At 40.9% G+C, this 21,285-nt stretch overlaps 1 protein-coding gene across 1 annotated transcript; it reads left to right on the top strand.

Moving 5' to 3' along the window:
- The first annotated feature begins 12,086 nt into the window (after positions 1-12,086).
- LOC102283454 (dihydrodiol dehydrogenase 3) lies at positions 12,087-19,894 on the top strand. The gene is made up of 6 exons (XM_070366966.1): positions 12,087-12,317; positions 16,572-16,739; positions 17,021-17,137; positions 18,367-18,444; positions 18,856-18,978; positions 19,778-19,894. Exons 1-6 carry the CDS (start codon positions 12,087-12,089, stop codon positions 19,892-19,894), a joined length of 834 nt encoding a protein of 277 aa, XP_070223067.1.
- Positions 19,895-21,285: the final 1,391 nt, after the last annotated feature.

Genomic DNA, 21,285 nt, shown 5'->3' with positions numbered 1-21,285 from the left:
GATTTCTTCTTTGATTTGTTGATTATTGTGCAGTGTGTTGTTCAGCCTCCATGTGTTGGGATTTTTCTAACACCATCAACATATACATTTCAGTTCAGTTCAGTCACTTAGTCATGTCTGACTCTTTGTGACCCCATGAACCACAGCATGCCATGCCTCCCTGTCCATCACCAACTCCCAGAATTTACCCAAATTCATGTCCATTGAGTCGGTGATGCCATCCAACCATCTCATCCTCCGTCATCCCCTTCTCCTCCTACTCTCAATCTTTCCCAGCATCAGGGTCTTTTCAAATGTCAGCTCTTTGCATCAGGTGGCCAAAGTATTGGAGTTTCAGCTTCAACATCAGTCCTTCCAATGAACACCCAGGACTGATCTCCTTTAGGATGGACTGGTTGGATCTCCTTGCAGTCCAAGGGACTCTCAACAGTCTTGTCCAACATCACAGTTCAAAGGGATCAGTTCTTCAGCACTCAGCTTTCATTATAATCCAAATGTCACATCTATACATGACTACTGAAAAAACCATAGCCTTGACTAGACAGACCTTTGTTGACAAAGTAATGTCTCTGCTTTTTAATATGCTGTCTAGGTTGGTCATAACTTTCCTTCCAAGGAGTAAGCGTCTTTTAATTTCATGGCTGCAATCACCATCTGCAGTGATTTTGGAGCCCTCAAAATAAAGTCAGCCACTGTTTCCCCTGTTTCCCCATCTATTTGCCATGAAGTAATGGGACCAGATAACATAATCTTAGTTTTATGAATGTTGAGTTTTACGTCAGCTTTTTCACTCTCCTCTTTCACTAAGAGGCTCTTTAGTTCTTTTTCACTTTCTGCCATAGGGGTGGTGTCATGTGCATATCTGAGGTTATTGATATTTCTCCCAGCAATCTTGATTCCAGCTTGTGCTTCTTCCAGCCCAGCTTTCTCATGATCTACTCTGAATATAAGTTAAATAATCAGGGTGACAATATACAGCTTTGATGTACTTCTTTTCCTATTTGGAAGTTTGGGGGCACAAAAATTATAGCAGCAATCTTTAACTCACAAACCATCATGGTTTTATTTTGTATTTCCCTGAATATTATAGGGTTTCATTTTTATACATTTAATCTTCTTGAGTTTCTCTTTGTGTAGCTCCTTTTCAAGACTTTGTCCACTTTAGCTAGGTTGTTTCTCTTTTGATTTATTTGTAGGAGGCCATAATTGTACCCTTAGTCACAGCTATACAAGAAACTCTCCCCACTTTCAGGATTTAATGCAGAGATCATTTCTGTGTCTCTTGATTCTGTGTTTTGACAATCAGCCTCAACTCAGCTCAGCTGCTATCCTCTTAGCTGGTCTTGCTCATGCATTTGCAACTCAGTGCAGAGCATCTCAGCAGTTCTGCTTTAACAGGTGGATATGACTCTTGTCAGAGGAGCCTGCATGCTTCTCCCTCTAGTTTTACATATATATTTGGCTAGACTGTGGTCAACTAACCTGGTTATCACGTCAGCACAGTACTATGATCCATAGTCAGTGAATGGAAAAAAAAATACTCTTCATTTATAGACTCAGAACTGACTCATCAATTCTGCCAAAGTTCACAGGTCCATCTAAGTCAAGGTCAAGTGTTGCTGCTGCTGCTGCTGCTAAGTTGCTTCAGTGTATGGTCCCCTAAAAAATTGTTTGTGTGTTTCCATTCAAATTTGCCCCTGAAGTACACCTAGAATTGGTTTTGCAATATAATATGAAAATGGTCACATATATGTTTGTTTGTTTATTAAATGGAAATCTAAGACAGCATGGATACCAAATCAATCTATCCTAAAGGAAATCAACCTTGAATATTCATTGGAAGGACTGATGTTGAAGCCGAAGCTCTAATACTTTGGCTACCTGATTGTGAAGAGCTGACTCATTGGAAAAGACCCTGATGCTGGAAAAGACTGAGGGCAGGAGGAGAAGCAGGATACAGAGAATGAGGTGGTTGGATGGCATCACCAACTCAATGGACATGAGTTTGAGAAAACTCTGTGTGTTGGTGGTGAACAGGGAAGCCTGCCTTACCACAGTCCAGGGTGTCACAAAGAATTGGATATGACTTAGCAACTGAATAAAAACAACATATCCATATTTTCCACAGATTTTCATGGTAAACTCTGTCATATATAGAGAACCTATAAGTACATTTCTGGCCTCTTTCTTCTATTTAACTATTCAGTTTTCTGTACTGTGTTATTAAATTGTAAAATAAGTCTTATTTCCAGAATGGTAAATTCTTCAACCAGTTCATCCTAAAGGAAATCAGTCCTGAACATTCATTGGAAGGACTGATGCTGAAGCTGAAACTCCAATACTTTGGGCAGCTCATGTGAAGAGCTGACTCATTTGAAAAGACCTTGATGCTGGGACAGATTGAGGGCAGGAGGAGAAGGGGACGACAGAGGATGAGATGGTTGGATGGCATCACCGACTCAATGGACATGGGTTTGGGTGGACTCCGGGAGTTGGTGATGGACAGGGAGGCCTGGCATGCTGCAGTTCATGGGGTCACAAAGAGTCGGACACAACTGAGCCACTGAACTCAACAGAACTGAAGAATGTCTTGGCTACTTTTAATTAGTTCTTCTTTTATTTAAAATTTGGTATCACTTTGCTGATTTCTACAAGAGAATATGTATGTCAGTCTTTGATTCATGTTGCATTGAAACAGTAGATCACTTCAGAGAAAACAAATTTCTTTATAAAACTGAGCTATCCATTTCATGATTATGATGTGAATTTTTAATATTTTAGATGTTCTTTACTGTTTAAACTTTTCTAACTTTATCTACAAAGGCATTTACATAAAGTTTCTTTTAGATTTATTCATAGATAAAGAGTAAGTTTGATATCAGATTCTTGGATAGGCTTTTGCAAGGAAGACTCCTCCCCACATGGCCTCAGTGCAATGCTGTCACACTTAGGGCATGTTGGGGAGTGTGAAGCAGTCTAATGTTTGTTCAGGTGCAGGTATTGAGGCAGGAGTTTTCAAAGACAAAAGGGTATTTTAGTACATTTCTTTTCTGTCTGAAGTGATTCACTTAGAAAAATAAAGGACTGATGCACTGTAATGTTTGTGAGGTGAACAGAGAAAGATGTGTGGGAAGGAGAGGTGAGAACTCAGCAGAGGGTCCCAGGCTTGTTCACCTGGAAGCTGAGGACAGACACGGCTTCCCTGTCCCCTCTATTGTCCCCATCCAGCTGGAAAGTCCTCCAGTTCCCAGGGGGAGGCCATCTTCTTGTGGGAAAGGTAATGTGATTCTTCTTTCCTTCCAGGTGTTTGACTTTGAACTGACTCCAGAAGACATGAAAGCAATTGATGGCATCAATAGAAATATAAGATATTATGAATTTCTGCTGTAAGTGACTTGCAGATATTTCACATACATGGTTTTTTTTTTTTGCTGTAGCAGGCAGATCAGTAGGGCAACTAAGCTTTTTAAAAACTTGATTCTAGGAAGACAGTCCTGATTCCAGCATAGAAGCCAACCAGAGTCTTCCTGCAGACCTCAAACCAGAGGTTTCCTCCTGGGCTCTGTCTCTGACCAACAGAAATGATTGGGACCTAGGACAGCCCATCAGTAAAATCCTCAGAGTTTACATCGTGGTAATTTCACTACTTTGTGCCCCTAATCCCTGTGCCTGGTGCACCTCCTCTCAGGGCTGAGGGACCCAGTAAACACAGAGGGCACAGTGCCAGCAGCCCACTATTCTTACAGGGACCTGTGAGTATGTTTAATTCTTTTTACATCAGGATAAAAAGGTTATATTAATAAAAACTGTATAATGATTAAGCCTTTTTGGATTACATTCATGTTTTGTTGTTGTTTAGTTGCTTAGTTGTGTCCAACTCTTGGGACCCTCGGACTGTAGCCTGCTAGGGTCCATGGGATTCCCAGGCAGGAATACTGGAGTGGGTTGCCATTTTCTTCTGCAAGTTATCTTGCCAATCACTGAACCCATGTCTCCTACTTTGCAGGTGGATCCTTTATCACTGACCACCTGGGAAGCCCCCATTCATGTTATTCCTAACACAATGATAAAACATCTTGTTGACACTTTGTTATGGAGGAAGGTCCCATGAAGGCCAACCTGCAACAGTTTTGAGAAGTCACATGGGCCTGCTTCCCCGCCATCTCCTAAGGGTCTGGTAGATTTTCTCCCTTACGGGCATTTCTTCTCCAAGACACAATCCATTTTTTTCAAATTAATCTCTTCATTGATCTTTTTTCCCTATTACAATTCCCATGTCCTCATCCTTGTTATCTCACAAAGCTGAATTACCCATAGATCATGAGCTTAACTGACCCTCCAGTGAGAGACTGCTGTGTCCTTAACAGGACACACTCAGGTAAGATCATCTGGGTCTCTCTGGTTTGAGTGAAGACTCACTGCAGTTTAGCCTTTGTCCAGCAGAAGTCCATCCCCTGGGGAGCCCCCACCTGCTTGCCTTTGACTTAGTCACTAACAGAATTCCAGCTGCCTCATTACTGCAGGAGAATGTTAGGATTGAAGAGACAGAAGAGAAATTTGGAAGGGAGTTTAGAGAGGAGGGAATGCAAATTATTGATACAGTGAAGATTTCATTTGAAGGGAAAGCTATCAAAACTCTCCCTATTGTTTGTAAAACTATATCACAATTCTGATAAAATACATGATAAATGAAAAAAAAAGGTGAAAACTTACTTTTCTGCCCTTAAAGACTTTTAAGTATAATTCTATCTTCTCCTTCATTAGGCTGTGAATGGCTAGACTTATTCCTCTTTGTGAGCTCAGGTCAACAGCACAGCTCCTGGCACTTAAAATTGCTCAGAATGCACTTTTTAATGAATTGAATTGAAAAGGACAAATTGAATTGAAAAGGAAAAGTTTAAAAAGAAAAGTAGAAACATGGAGAAAAAACAATAGTTATACTAATTACTGAGTAACCAATGTTTTAATACATCATAAATTAAGAAAATATCAATGCCACTTTGTGCTGTATGATTATTCAGGTGACTGCGTATCTCTTCAATAGATTAGAATTTCCTTAATGAAGACAGTCTGTATTTTTGGGGGTGCTTGGTATCTGCTTATCCATGGATGTGAGAAAAAAGAGCAGCTACTTTGTTTGCTATGATCCTTCTCATCGTCTAGAGACAGAAGTTCCACGAAGGGCGGGAAATGATCTCCAGAGTTAGCCCCAGGTCTTGTGCCCTCTTAAAATTGTAACCTGAGTCAAACTACCTGTCACTGTGGAGTGACGATTACACGTGAATGTTGGGACTGGACGTGCAGGTGCCATGTGCACATGGACCAGACTCCTGCTGTGTGTTTGTTGGGGGAGAAGGAGGGATGTATTTGTAGATTTTGAATTTTAGGCCATCCTGACTGCACTCACAGAGTAATGCTCTCTATGACAACATGACAGAATTAATAAATGAACCCTCCTCCTTCTCTTTCAGTGGTATCAGTCACCCTGAATATCCATTTTTTGAAGAATATTGATTCTCAGGTCTCACTGTGGTTCTTCAAGAATTTCTTGCTTCTGGGGCTGTGAAGAGGATTTTTGTATGTGGTGACGGTGCTTGAATGAAGTGTCTCAACTTTTGAAAATGCCTTTCCTTGTGAAATAAACAGTTCATGAAACAATTAAAACTTCAAAGTAAGAATGCTCTTTTTTTCTGATAATTAAAAAAATTACAGGAAATTTGGAAAGTAAAATAGAAATGACAGAAAATAAAGATAAGCTGTAATTCACCATTATATAATACTTTGGTACATTTTCCTTATAGAATCCTATACAAATTTGTGTGTATGATTATTTACAAAGACAAATAATCTTCAGTCTACATGTTGTATACTTTTCAACTTAGCATAATCATCTTGGTAAGCTAAAATATGATTTAAAAAATCCAGTATTATATTTTTCTCTCTGTAAAGCAGCACATCTGATTCATTTATTTAATTTCTTAATTGTCTGACCATGCTTAGCATTTTGATAAATACTTACATATTTTACCATTCATTCATTGGTTGTCATTCACTCATTCATTCAGCAAAACTTTATTGAACATTCTTCAGTAAGACATTGTTTTATCAATATATATTAACTAAATGAGAAATCCTTGAGTTTATAGTCTAGTGGAGGATGGGACAGTGAATGTCATCAGGAGAATTTAGCTGTTAGAAATGGGTAGGTGTCTGTTGAGAAAATCCTGCACAATCTCTCACATTTCAGTCCATCTGTTAGGCAGAGACACCAACTACCTTTAATCCCACACAACTTTTCACTTGTACAAGAAACAGCCTTGAAACATAGAGACAGTGGCTCCTTGCATTTCTCTGAAACAGAAAACGTTAAGTCCAGGAAAGAAGAGTGTTCATGTAACATTTGAAGGCCAGCAAGTTGGCTGATGTGGGTGGAGTTTAGTGAGGGAAGAAGACAGGAGTTGAAGATAAGCCAGAGAGCCAGTGGGGCCATGGGGTCTGTGTCATGTGGGTTTTTGAGAGGTCTTTATTCTGAGAGAAGTGGAGAATGATATTTTTGTTTTGAGCACAGTAGTTACATGAGCTGACATGTTTTCAAAAAAAATCACTCTGGTTGTTATGTCTAGAAGAAAAAGAGTAAAAAGGGCCCTTTTTTAGGACTCTACAGGAATTTAGGTGAGAGGTAATGTTGGCTGGAACCACAGAAGGAGCAGTAAAGATGGCCAGAGGTATTGGAATAGGAACTTATTTTAGGGGCAGCATTAACTAGACTGCTAACATGTTGGACATATGGTGAAAGGTAAAGGGGAATCAAAGTTGACTCCAGGTGTTTGTGTTTAAGTAACAGGAAATGCAGATGCCATTTGCTCAGATGGAGACAATTCGGGGAATCTCATTTTTGTGGGAAGATCATGAGTTCAGTTATAGAAACTCATCTTTCAAATGCCTTTAGGTATCCAAGTGAAGATGTGTGCATAGAATTGGACATGCAAATCAATTACAGAAAAGTTTTAGACAGAATATTCATATCTGAAAATTGTTAAATATAGTCTCTTAAAACCATGTAACTAACCAGTCAGAGATATTACATTATACAGTGAGTGGTGTGGACAGGATAGTCAAGCTTCATGAGAAATAAGCATTAAGAAAATCCTTAAAAAAAAACACCCCAAAACTGAAGGAACCAGCAAAAGAGGCTGAAAAGGATCAGTGAGTGAAGTAGGAGGGACTGTTCTTACAAGGCATGTGAAATAAGTGTTTGAAGGAGAAAAGAGTCCAGTGCTTTCAATGGGTCAAGTAAAAGAAGATTGAAAATGCACCACTGGATTCAGCAGTTAACCTTGGCAGGATCAAGTGCAGCTTTGATAGAGTAGTGAAGGCAAACCCTGAGTAAAGTTGGTTCAAGAAATGATGTAAAGAGACCAATGTGGAACAGAGTATACACAGTTTTCAAAGACTTTGCTTTAATGAGGACCATGGAATCAGTCAGTCACTATGGAAGAAAGTGCAATCAAGAATCAAGGCTCCTGTGCTTGGGGAGATGACCACCTGCCTCTGAGGTCAGAGGAACATTCCAGTAAAGGGTAAAACTCATGATGCAGCAGATGGAGGTGGGGCTGACTTGAACCACATCTGTCTTAGTTAACGCTGCTGTTATAACAAATGACCAAAAACTTTGTGCTTTGAAACAACACCAAGGTATTCATTTATATATCTGGAGGTCACAAATTCAAAATACAGTTCTGAGGTCTAAAATCAAAGTGCCAGCAGGCTTGTGGTATTTTCTGGAGTTTGTAGGGGAAATCCATTTTGTTGCTTTATCCAGCTCCTAGAGAACAGGTCTTGGGTTGTTGGAAGAGTGTGTTTGCTAAGAATATAGCGTTCTCTTGGTAATATTCTGTTATCCTTTGCCCTGCTACATTTGTACCCCAAGGCCAAACTTTCCCATTACTCCGGGTATCTCCTGACTTTCTACTTGTGCATTCCAGTCCCCTATGATGAAAAGGACGTCTTTTTTTTTGGTGTTAGATCTAGAAGTTCTTGTAGGTCCTCATAGAATGTTCATCTTCAGCTTCTCCTGCATTTGTGGTTGGGGCATAGACTTAGATTACTGTGATATTGAATGGTTTACCTTGGAAATGGATTGAGTACCTTGTCATTTTGAGATTTCACCTAAGTACTGCATTTTGGATTCTTTTGTTGACTATGAGGGTTACTCCATTTCTTCTATGGGATGCTTCCCTACACTAGTTGATATAATCATCATCTGAATTAAATTCACCCATTCCCATCTATTTTAGTTCACTGATTCCTAAAAAATCCATATTCACTCCTGCTGTCTTCTGTTTGACTAAATCCAATTTACCTAGATTCATGGTCCTAATGTTCCAGGTTCCTATGCAATACTGTTCTTTAAAGCATCAGACTTTACTTTCACCACCAGACACATCCAGAGCTGGGTGTCATTTCCTCTTTGGCTCAGCCTCATCATTCTTTCAGGTTGTATTTCTCCACTCTTCCCTAGCATATAACATATGGGACACCTACTGTCCTGGCAGAGTCATCTCTCAGGGTCGTATCTTTTTTGCTTTTTCCTACTGTTCATGGGGTTCTCAAGGCAAGAATTCTAAGTGGTTTGCTATTCCCTTCTCTAGTGAGCCAAGTTTTGTTGGAACTCTCCACCATGACTCATCCATCTTGGGGGCCATGTATGGCATGACTCATGAGTTACACAAGGCTGTGATCCATGTGATTATTTTTGTTACTTTTCTATGATTGTGGTTTTCATTTTGGAGGTCATGGGATTGAAATTCTTGCTCCTTCTGTCTGCCTTGTGATGGATGAGGATAAGAGGCTACCTGATGGGAGGGACTGGCTGTGGGGGAAACTGAGTCTTGCTCTGGTGGGCAGGGCCATGTTCAGTAAATCTTTTATCCAATTCTTTGCTAATGGGTGGGACTGTGGTTCCTCCCTGTAGTAGGGAAAATTACTAGGCCATTCAGGCATGACCTAAATCAAATCCCTTATGATTATACAGTGAAAGTGACAAATAGATTCAAGAGATTAGATCTGATCCAGAGTGCCTGAAGAACTGTGGATGGAGGTTCATAATATTGTACAGTAGGCAGTGACTGAAACCATCCCCAAGAAAAAGAAATGCAAGAAGACAAAATGGTTGTCTGAGGAGGCCTTACAAATCCCTGAGAAAAGAAGAGAAGTGAAAGGCGAAAGAGAAAGGGAAATACATAGGCAACTGAATGCAGAGTTCTGAAGAATAGCACAGAGAGATAAGAACACCTTCATAAGTGAACAAAGCAAAGAGATAGATTAAAACTATATAATGAGGAAAGACTAGAGATCTCTTCAAGAAAATTAGAGATACCAAGGGAAGATTTCATGTGAAGATGACCACAGAAAGGACAGAAACTGTAAAGATCTAACATGCTATGCTAAGTCTCTTCAGTCGTGTCCGACTCTGTGTGACCCCATAGACGGCAGCTCACCAGGCTATTCTCCAGGCAAGAATACTGGAGTGGGTTGCCATTTCCTTCTCCAATGCATGAAAGAGAAAAGTGAAAGTGAAGTCGCTCAGTCATGTCGGACTCTTAGTGACCCCATGGACTGCAGCCCATCAGGCTCCTCTGTCCATGGATTTTCCAGGCAAGAGTACTGGAGTGGGGTGCCATTGTCTTCTCCAAGATCTAACATAAGCAGAGGAAATTAAGAAAAAAGTGGCAAAAATACACAGCAAAATGTACAAAAAAGGTTCTAATGACCTGGATAACCAGGGTGGTATGTTCAATCACCTAGAGCCAGACATCCTGGAGTGTGAAGTCAAGTGGGCCTTAGGAAGCATTACTATGAACAAAGCTATTGGAGGTGAAGAATTTCCAGCCAAGTTATTTCAAATGCTAAGGGATGATGTTGTTAAAGTGTTGCACTCAATATGGCAGCTAATTTGGAAAACTCAACAGTGGAAAAGGTCAGCTTTCTTTCCAATCCCAAAGAATGGCAGTGCCAAGTAATGTTCAAACTGTTACATAAGTGTGCTCATCTCACAGGCTACCAAAGTAATGCTCAAAATCCTTCTAGTTAAGCTTCAATAGCAGATATACAAGCTGGATTTGGAAAAGGCAGAGGAACCAGAGATCAAATTGCCAACATCCATTTGATCACAGAAAATGCAAAAGAATTCCTGAAAAACATCTACTTCTGCTTTATTGACTAGGCTCATGCCTTTGACAGTATGGATCACAACAAATTGTGGATACATCTTAAAGAGTTGGCAATACCAGACCACCTTACCTGCCTCCTGAGAAACCTGTATGCAGGCCAAGAAGCAACAGTTAGAATTGGATATGGAATGACAGAGTGGTTCAAAATTGGGAAACAGGCACATCAAGGCTGTATATGGTCAGCATGCTTATCTATATTACATGCAGAGTATATCCTACAACATGCCAAGCTGGATAAATCACAAGCTGGAAACAAGATTTGGGGAGAAATATCAGTAACCTAATGTATGCAGATGATGCCACCCTTATGGCAGAAAGGCAAGAGGAACTAAAGAGCCTTTTGATGTAGGTGAAATAGGAGAGTGAAAAAGCCAACTTGAAACTCAACATTAAAAAAACTAAGATCACAGCATCTGGTCCCATCACTTCATGGCAAATAGACGGGGAAACAATGGAAACAATGACAGGTTTTATTTTCTTGGGCTCCAAAATCACTGAGGATGCTGACCTTAAAATTAAAAACTCCTTGGGAGAAAAACTATGACAAACCTGGGCAGCATATTAAAAAGGAGAGATATCATTTTTCTGACAAAGTTCTGTGTAGTCAAAGCTCTGTTTTTTCCAGTAGTCATGTACTGATGTGAGTTGGACCATAAAGAAGACTGAGTGCTGAAGAATTGATGTTTTCAAACTGTGATGCCAGATAAGGCTCTTGAGAGTCCCTTGGACAGCAAGGGAATCAAACCAGTCAATCCTAAAGGAAATCAACACTGAATATTCATTGGAAGGACTAATGCTAAAGCTGAAGCTCCAATACTTTGGTCATCTGACCAGAAGAGGCAACTCATTGAAATAGACCCTGATGCTGGGAATGATTAAGAAAATGAGGAGAAGACGGTGACAGAGGATGAGATGGTTAGATGGCATCAACAACTCGATGGATATGAGTTTGAGCAAACTCTGGGAGCCAGTGAAGGGTAGAAGTGTCTGGCATGCTGCAGTCCATGCTGTGGTAGAGTTGGACATCACTGAGGGACTGAACAGCAGGAGAACACTCCGTTCTTGGTCTTGTAGACTCTCCCGCCATCTCAGAGACAGTGCATAGTGTCTTCGAGTCTCTTATCTAATGCTCCTGTCTTCCCACCTATCTTTGACTACAACCCTCCCAGGTCCCACATGTAAGGACTTTGTGATTACACCAGGGTGACCCAGGTAATCCAGGAACCTCCCCCTCTCATGGTTTTAATCACCTTTGCTAAGTAGTTCCCCAATCAGTTTCAGAACTTGTGCCCTCTGCAGTGGAAGCACAGAATCCTCACCACTGGACCACCAGGGAAGTCCCAGGTTGAGAAAATTTTAGCCATATTTTCATTAGATACATTTTCTTCCCCTTTTCCTCTCTCTTCTCTTTCTGGAACCCCTATCATGTGAATGTTAGTATGTTCTATTTTGTAGTTAGAATAACATTCTTATTACTGTTCTGAATTCTGGTAAATTATTAATATCTATCTTATTAGCAGATTTTTTTCCATTGTTTCATTTGAAACAGATTTCTCTGTCTTCTTATTTTGCTTAACATCCTCTGTCTCTATGAAATTAGGTGAAAAAGTTACCTGTCCTGATTTTGCGGGGCTGTCCTTTTGTGGACGTGTCCCTGTGCAGTCTGTGTGCCCAGAGGCTTTGCGGGCAGAACTCAAGCTGAGGTGGGCAGGGTGACCCTTTCCTAGGGCCTGCTGGCAACTGTCACCTCGGTGGGAGGGGGAGGGGAAGACTAGAGCCAGAGCCCAGTGTGAGCAAAGGCTTCTCCTGTGCTCAGTGGCTGTCCCCACCCAACTGGGCCAGGTGGGTCCCAAGATGCTGGAGCAGAACTCTGAGGGTTGGGTCCAGACTGGTTCCACCCCATGCAAGTGTGCACCCACCTCCTCCACTCTGGCACCTTTGCCCCAGAGGGTGGCAGAGCTGGAGGGAGGCATGCTGGAGCAGCCCCTGGTGCGGGTGGCCGTGCCTGTGGTGCAGCCCTGGCACACCATCAGAGCCCCAGACCCGGCTCCTCTGGCCCGTCTGGCCTCCCTGCCCCGTCCAGATGTGTGTGTTCCTGTGTGTTCATTATTGGCTACCTGAAACAGCAGGCAAATACTCACTCTTGATAGATCTTGTTCCTTGTCCTGCTGGCTTTCACTAGTTTGCCTGGCATTCTCCTTGTCTTTGTTTCATCCCAACAGGAAAGCTAAGGGTGACTCAGTTCATTTCTGAGTCAGCATCTTGCCTGGCCCATGGGTGGCTTTCTGAGTCCAGTGAATTTATGACTGTTTTTGAATGCCCTATGGCTTCCAAATCCACACCCCAGTTCTACTCAGGGTTTTATCAATACATGGTCCAGTCTATGGCTTCACCCTTATTCCTTTGTCCTTGGTTCTGTGTGTGTATATATAGTTCCCCTGCAGCTGCAATAGCCATTCCAGCTGCTCTTCAGTTTAAGCTTAGAGTTAACTGAAACAGGCACCAGTCCCCAGAAAGCCCCCAAGTTGGTTGGAACATTGCACAGTTGGTTTTCTTTGATCACTCTGGATTCAGGGAAGCAACTGGGGGCTGATCAAGATTGCACTGTCCCAGGCAGGAGGAGGGTGCAGGTGAGTAATACACGAGGAAATTTCCTACCATTCTGTTCTTGATTTTTCCTAATTGTGTGTTCACTTTGTTGCTGTAGATCTTTGAGTGTTTTCCAGAGATCTTAGGAGGTTTTGCAGCTGCTTTCTCTTTCATTTCTTGCCTTTCCAAGGGAGAATTCACCATTTTGCAACTTCACCATTTTGCTGACATCACTATATATGTTAAATTTTGTTTAACTTCACCACACCCCCATATATCAGTGCATCACAATTTCCCTTACTCTTTCCAAATGTGTTATAATTTATGTACCTTATGCAGGAGACTCGGGTTCGATCCCTGGGTCAGGAAGATCCCCTGGCGAAGGAAATAGCAAACTACTCCAGAATTTTTACCTGGAAAATCCCATGGCTGGAGGAGCCTGGTGGGCTACACCCCATGGGGTCGCAAAGAGTTGGACATGACTGAGCGACTAACACACATGTAGTTTATTGGGTTTTCTCTTATGAATAATGTTCAACAAGTTAGTAAATTATGTAAAGTATGTATCAGTTACATTATGAAAGTACTCTGGGTGTGTGCTAAGCTGTTTTAGTCCCATCTGACTCTTTGCAACCCCATGGACTGCAGCCCACCAGACTCCTCTGTTCATGGGATTCCCCAGGCAAGAATATTGGAGTGGGTTGCCATGCCCTCCTTCAGGGGATCTTCCCAACCCAGGGATTGAACCCAGTGATAGAAACTGTACATCTCCTTCTTTGGCAGGAAGGTTCTTTACCACTAGGGCCACCTGGAAAGCAAGTGTACTCTAAAGGTTACATAACTAAGTACAACATAGAAACACTCAGAGTCTCTTTGCACACTGCACATGGTATCCTAAAGCTATTAATAATTAACCTCCGATAAATACTTTTCCAAAATGTCTGGTTGAGGTATCCTGTTCAGGATTTCACCACTGTCAAGTCTGTAAAGCAAAATAAGTTTGCTGGTGGGAAATGTTAAAAGGAAAATTTACTTTCATTTGAAGTTTTGATTCTTTATTAAGGTATAACATTTTCAAAAATGCTGTTATCACTTTTATATTTTGTGGTGTGTGTATGTGTGCTGTTTGTACTGTAAGATAGTTGTTTCAGTTTATGTTTGATTGAGATTGGGCCTATAATAGGAAATAAAAAAAGATTGGTGTGTGGAAATTTCTAGTTTAACTAATGGTCATTAATCACTCAGCTGATCTCAATTTATACTATACTTTAGGTTATACTGATAAAAAAAAAAATCAAACAAGTTAACTCTCTGACTCCATGGGCATTAGATAATCACACTTCTACAATGCATCTGCTAACATTGGACAGTGCAGCTGGAGTGTTACCTTCTTGTTATTTATAACCTCTGAAGGCAGAAGAAAAAATCAATCTGCTTACTCAGAGGAACAACAGGCAATGGATTCCAAAAGCCAGAAGGTGAAGCTTAATGATGGCCACTTCATTCCTGTCCTTGGATTTGGAACCTATGCACCTCCAGAGGTAACAGTAATGGTTTGGGGTTGAGATATAAATAGTAGTGGATGTGACATGAGCAGAAGGGACTTGGGTTGTCAAGCACTAAGTTCCTGTGTGACTCTGGGGGGGTCATGTGGTTCCACTAGCCAGGTTAGAACATACCCTGTGAAAGGGGAGATAGCATCCAGTCTCCACTCTGCATCAGGGTCTGAGGCTGTGCTCACCTGCAGATTACTCTGGCTTTCCTTCCAGTTTCCATCTCTTTCCCAGATTGGCAGAAGAGGTGAGACTTGGCTGTGGAGAATACTTACTGTCAGCTGCTTTGCTTTAAGGATGATTGCAATGGTGGGGTTTCTCTGTAGATTTTATTAGTTCAAGAACTATTTCCTCCTTCCAAAAAGATATGACACAGAGAAGTTTTTAGGTGGAAGGTCCTGAAGATGAAGTGACTGAAAAATAATGGGAGAAAATTGTTTTTCTACTGTGGGGTGCCTGGTAGGTGCCAGGGCAGGAACACTCCAGCTGTGTTTTGCCCTGTGCTTCTGTTTCTGCTTGGAAACTTCTTCTGATGGCAACTATAGTATCATTTGAGGTGATGAGATGCAATCTTACAGGCCAGGTTTTGTAATGTATCTGTGTGTTTTGTAATATGTTTTTATTTAAGTATTGTTTTCAACACTGGGGTATAAAAGAGGAGCTGGTAGACAAGTCTCTATGCTGTAAACCAGAAAATTTGCTATCTATCTTGTGTTTATAGTATGTAGTTGTGACAATGGACTGGTCCTTAAACTTTGAGCCTCATGTTTTTCATCTATAAAACCGATGGAAATAGTTAGACACATTTTGGAAACAGAAGACAGTACTTTGTAGTACAAATTGGGGTGAGGGGAGGGAAGTGTCCAGGCTGTTACTGAAGCTCAGTGGGTTCATTCCTTGGTATACACAAATACCCGAGCATTTAAGATAATCCAGGACTAGCCCTAACAGAGAGAAGCTACACCAACTATCTCCCTCCTTGAAACAGGAATGAGTCTGAATCACATAAAAAGAAATAGAATATTATTCAATATTAAAAATGAAATTAATCCTGTCATTTACAACCACACAGATGAACTAACTTTAAGCTAAGTGTAATAAGCCATAAACAGAAAGACAATTACTGTATGATCTTATAGGTAAAATATAAAAAAGTGGAACTCATAGAAGAAAGAGTAGAGAATGGTGACCAGAAGGTGGTGATAAGTCTAGGAAAAATGAAAAGATGTTGGTCAAGGGCACAAACTTTCAATCCTAAGATGAATAAAGTCTGAACACCTGATGTATAGCATGGTGATTATAGTTAAAGATAATGGACTATATCTTGAGATTTTGTAGAGACTAGAACTTAAATTTTCTTACAAACATGCCCTAAATTTAAGTATGTGAGGTGATGGATCTGTTGCCTAGGTTGATTGTGGTAATCATTAGCAATGTATGCTGCTGCTGCTGCTAAGTCGCTTTAGTCGTGTCTGACTCTGTGCGACCCCATAGACAGCAGCCCACCAGGCTTCCCCGTCCCTGGGATTCTCCAGGCAAGAATACTGGAGTGGGTTGCCATTTCCTTCTCCAATGCATGAAAGTGAAAAGTGAAAGTGAAGTTGCTCAGTTGTGTCCGACTCTAGTGACCCCATGGACTGCAGCCTACCAGGCTCCTCGGTCCATGGGATTTTCCAGGCAAAAGTACTGGAGTGGGGTGCCATTGCCTTCTCCATTAGCAATATATACTTATATGAAAATATCACTTTATTCAATATACATGCTTTTTATTTGTATTCTGTGTGGCTTCACTGGGAGACAGAAGTCTTAGAAGCTTTCACATGATTCTTGATGCTTTTACCAGGCATTTTACACCTTTGTTGATTTTGCCTCAAACATCTCACAGTATAAATCTTATCCATAACTACAACTTTATGCTGAGTCCTTTAGATCTTCCAGCAAATCACTGAACCTGGAGGTTGTCTTGGGGTCCTCTGAGGCCTGTGATCAACCACGGGCCATCTGGGATTGAAGGGTTCCTTGGTGCCCATTTAATCTCTGGCCAGGAACATTCAGAGAAACTGTCATGAGTTTATCACAACACTTGCAGAATGAACCAAAAACACAAAGAAATGCTGATTCTCAGGAAGATCAATCTTGCGCCTTAGCAATCTCTTGATCATGTAGATACTCAACTTCTACCTTGTTGCTTATGTAGGCTGCTAAGAGAGAAGCTCTGGAAATCACCAAATTTGCTATAGAGGTTGGGTTCCGCCATGTTGACTGTGCTCATGTGTACCAAAATGAAGAGCAAGTTGGTCAGGCCATTCGAAGCAAGATTGCAGATGGCACTGTGAAGAGAGAAGACATATTCTACACCTCAAAGGTGCTGTGTGTTGAGTGTGTGCACATGTGTCCAAGTGATTTTGCCCAGGTGACAATTATATAATAGGATCATTGTTCAGTGAATGATTGGTGAACTATTCTTACATACATTCCTGAAGTATTAGGGTTCCCTCATGGTTCAGTGGTTAAGAGTTGGTGCTTTAATGCCATGAGCCCAGATGTATCCTTGGTCAAGGTAGTAATATCCCACAAGCCAAGTGGTAAGGAAAAAAAGTTACCTAAAGTGTTATTAATACAACTTCCATTCTTTAACCTCTGCAGCTTTGGTTAACTTCCCTTCGACCAGAGTTGGTCCGACCAGCCTTGGAAAAATCACTGAAAAATCTTCAACTGGACTATGTTGATCTCTATATTATTCATATTCCAGTGGCTCTGAAGGTTAGAACTTTCTGTGATCACATCATTTTGTATCTTGTGTTAGAATGTGCATCAACTTTCTTGGATGGTTGGATAAAGATTTTTCTTAGTAGGTTGAAGGGATGATTACACTAGAGTAGAATCCCCCAAATAATCATTTGTAATCATCTTTTTACTGAGTTTCTTGGAATCTCTTACAAGACTCCCAGGAAAGGTATTAAATAATCTGAGTTTTTCTACCTGAAAAGCTTGAGAAATAAGCCAGTTATGCACACAGTCCTGGTTATGACTCTTGAGTCTCTGGGGATTTCATGAACCAAGAGTTTGGTGCATCTGTGGTGAGCATGACACTGCCTTACATTGAACATGATGACTTTATCTTGTCTTTCATCCTTTTAAGTTGAGCAGATTTGGTGGTGCTCCCTCTGGGTGTGTCTAAACCTCATGCCTTTATAGGGACTTGGAAGACCTTGCCTACACTCTTGCCTGTCTTCAGGATGATGTTTGTAAATTGCAGTTAGCCGATAAGAACGGTTTACTTAGAATTCTTGATTTCAAGTTATAGAAATCAACTCAAGTCATCTGTTGCAAAATCGCTTAGTGGATTATGTGGATGGCAAGTCCCAGTCACAGACAGATTTTAAGAGTTGCAGTACTCTTCAAAAGTGTCTCTTAATTTCTATCCCTTATCATGGCTTTACTCATGGTATTATTTATGTTTACTGAACATTTTCCATTGGTAGCAAATATGGCCTTGGAGCAGTTCAAGGCTCATGGTCACGAATTTGAGAGCTTGTCTGGATCTTCCACATTCCATATCCACCTAACTTGAGCCTTGTTGGTTCATATGCCTGCCCTATGGCATCTGATCCTCAGAGAGAAAAGAAAGTGATTGCAACATTTATGCTGGAAATAAAGTCCATATAACTTACTACCAGTTCTAGCTCAAGAGAGCCATTTCAAAATAGACAAGTACAAGGAACAGACAAAATTCACAGAAATCACTGTGAGTCACTTTTAGGACCTAGAAAAATTGTATTTATTGCAACATATATTAAGTATAAGAGATTAGAATAAGCCTCCATCCTAAAGACACTGTTCACAACTCCACAAACAAGTCACTTTGCAGATATTAGTATCTAGAAACTTTAAATCTGTCTCATGGATGTTTAATTCCTGATGCCTGTCACCCTGGATAAAGGTTGGGAAATTATTTTGTGACATCTCTAAAATGCCTGCTTCTGTTCCAGCCAGGGGAGGAATTATTTCCAAAAGATGAAAATGGAAAACTGATATTTGACTCGGTGGATCTCTGTCTTACATGGGAGGTGAGTCCAGGGAGGAGAGAACCAGGAGAGGAGCCAGAAGAGGGGGAACCTCCTTCATTTCTTCCACCTGTGAGAATGAGCTGTGGCCCATCAGACTCAGCAGTTCATGAATCTAAGGGTTGTGATGTTGAGGTTGTGGGGAGGAAACCATTGCTGAAATGTTCACAGAGAGGAACGAAGAGGGAGAATATGGGAGAGTGCAGACAGGTATCTCTTTCCTTCCATGTGATGTCTTCTCTAGGGTTTTTCTAGGGAGGAGACAGTAATTCTTCCTGTGTCATGACTTTTTCCACTTTTTTCTTCTTGAAAATCAATGCTAATTCTTGATGGATGACGGTGATTACCGATGTTTCTCAGCATTTATTCTTGCTCTATCATTCCATGTAATTGTTCACCACCCCTCCTTTCCAGGCCCTGGAGAAGTGTAAGGATGCAGGGCTGACCAAGTCCATCGGGGTGTCCAACTTCAACCACAAGCAGCTGGAGAAGATCCTGAACAAGCCGGGGCTCAAGTACAAGCCCGTCTGCAACCAGGTGAGCAGCTCAGCTCCTCTCCGTCCTGCTCTTCACAACCTCCTCCTTGCACTGGAGCCAGATGTCTGTCTTTCCTCTCCTCCTATTCATCTGACCTTTGTGGACAGAAGATTCTAGAGTACAGAGCCTCTGTCCGGATGGTGTGAATAGAATCCATAATGGTATCTCTGTCTGATAAATTTGGGTGGAAAAGGTGGGGAAAGCTTCCAGGTAAATTATGGGTAGAGGCCAGAGGCATTTTTCTGAGATGAAAGCATGACCAGAAACTGGATGGGAAACTGCTTGTAGCAAACTGTGTATAGGAAGGAAAACCATGAAAAGATGGAATGGGAAGTGAATAAAAAAGAAAAAATCATGTAAGACTGGCTTAAGAATTTGTGTGGAGTTTTGATGGCTAAATCCTTAGTCTTGGTGGTCTCATCCTTTATGGGCCTTCAACAGGGAGCACAGTACAAAAAAACATGCTGGGGATGATGAAAACCATCTAGGTTAGAGGGCGAAATTAAAGGTTCATGGTAATACTAACAGTAGATAAAATATTTATTCTGAAACTTTTACTCAGATGTAGAGCCCATATTTTGATTACTCAATTTTGGACTTGTTCTCCCATCCATTTCCATCATAAAATTAACTATATAAACACACTTTTCTCTATTTCACTCTTGCTGTTGATATTTCAAGTTTCCAGTTAATGTTACAGTTTTTCCCTCAGCATTTTTTTAACCTTTTAATCTTTCTCTCTCCTGTTAATATTACCTTTGCATATAATCTGATACTGTTCTCTTTGGGCATTCTACAGGTGGAATGTCACCCTTATCTCAATCAGAGCAAACTGTTGGATTTCTGCAAGTCACACGATATCGTTCTTGTTGCCTTTGGTGCTCTGGGATCCCAACGAGTAAAAGAATGGTACTGAATCCTATTGAAGACAACTGGAATTTTCCCTGAAATTCAATTTTTGATGAAATAGTTTACATTATACGGTGCTCAGATAGCTCTCATAGGCAGGGGGGAGAGCGGGGAGGGATGAAATGAATTCTTCTCTTTTATCATCCCATCACCCAGGCTGTTTTCCCACATTGTATTAGCTTGTCAACTCATCAGTAATAAATGTCTGCATTAAAATCTGCATATAGTCCCCCAGTTGAGATCAGAGACACAGCATTATGTCATGATTTACTTATTTATTAACCACGGAACACATTTCTAAAAATAGATGTTCCAAGCCCCTTACCTTATGTCTAAAATTAGGATAATAATATGTAACTCATAGATCAATCATGTTAGAAAAAATTTCGATGAACCATTTTTGTAAACATCTATAGAATAATGATTAAATAAATGTCTCTTATTTTGAGACCTCTCAATTAGTACCTTAGAAAAGTGAAATTTAAAAATGATCCCTGTTTTTTTTCCTTCTGTTTCTCTATTCATGCTCTTGATAATAGAAGAAAAACAACCTCTCAGATTTAAAGAACAATCCATGAGTTTGGCAGTCCTGGTCTCAACTCAATAATGCATCTGAATCACCTGCAGAGCTCTGTAAACACAGAATGGGAGGTTACACAGTTGAGGTCCTGATTCAGTTTGTCTTCAGCTAAACCATGGAATTTGTATTTCTTACAAGATCCCAAGTGATGCTGATGCTGTTGGTCCATGAACCACACTTTGAGAAGCCCTGTCTACCGTGGACCTTCTTGGTCTGTTTGAGAACCTAAGACAAATGAGTCTCATCCTCATAATTTCTGAATTTCCTTCCAGGGTGAACCTGAACCACCCGTTCTCTTGGAGGACCCAGTTCTCTCTGCCATTGCCCAAAAGCACAAGCAGACCCCAGCTCTAGTTGCCCTTCGCTACCAGATACAACGTGGGGTTGTGGTTCTGACCAAGAGTTTCAACAAGAAGCGGGTCAAAGAGAACATACAGGTGATGATGAGTGAGACTGTGGGCAGAGGGCTCCTAGGGAATATCCTTCACAAGGGTCATTCTGTGTCCATCTCTCAGGACTTTCCTTGAGTCAAAATGAGTTACCTGCTCTTTCCCGTGCATGAAAGCTTTGTGTGTATTCCTGGTGGTTTGCTCCAACTGATGTGACAACAGGAGAGTTGGCATGGCTGCAGAGGGTTACGGTTGGACAGAAAGCAGAGATTTTTAACTCTAGTGCTATGTCTTCAATTTATTCTGTCACGTTGTACAAATGATATCTGTTTGTCTTTGTTCTCAACTGATGAAATTGCATTATGTGATTTTTTTTAGACTGTTTTGTGTGTTTTGACAAAATACTACAGCCTGAGTGACTGAGAAAAA

Source organism: Bos mutus, unplaced genomic scaffold (assembly GCF_027580195.1).
Source record: "Bos mutus isolate GX-2022 unplaced genomic scaffold, NWIPB_WYAK_1.1 CTG350, whole genome shotgun sequence".
Taxonomy (NCBI): domain Eukaryota; kingdom Metazoa; phylum Chordata; class Mammalia; order Artiodactyla; family Bovidae; genus Bos; species Bos mutus.
Note: the sequence above shows the minus strand (reverse complement) of the source record. Positions and strands in the feature narration are given on the sequence as shown.

Coding starts and splice junctions, on each gene's coding strand:
- LOC102283454 (XM_070366966.1), top strand. CDS start 12,087: ATGCTGGAGCAGAACTCTGAGGGTTGGGTCCAGACTGGTTCCACCCCA. Junction 18,445..18,855: donor ATCTCTGTCTTACATGGGAG/GTGAGTCCAGGG, acceptor CCTCCTTTCCAG/GCCCTGGAGAAGTGTAAGGA. Junction 18,979..19,777: donor ACAAGCCCGTCTGCAACCAG/GTGAGCAGCTCA, acceptor GGCATTCTACAG/GTGGAATGTCACCCTTATCT.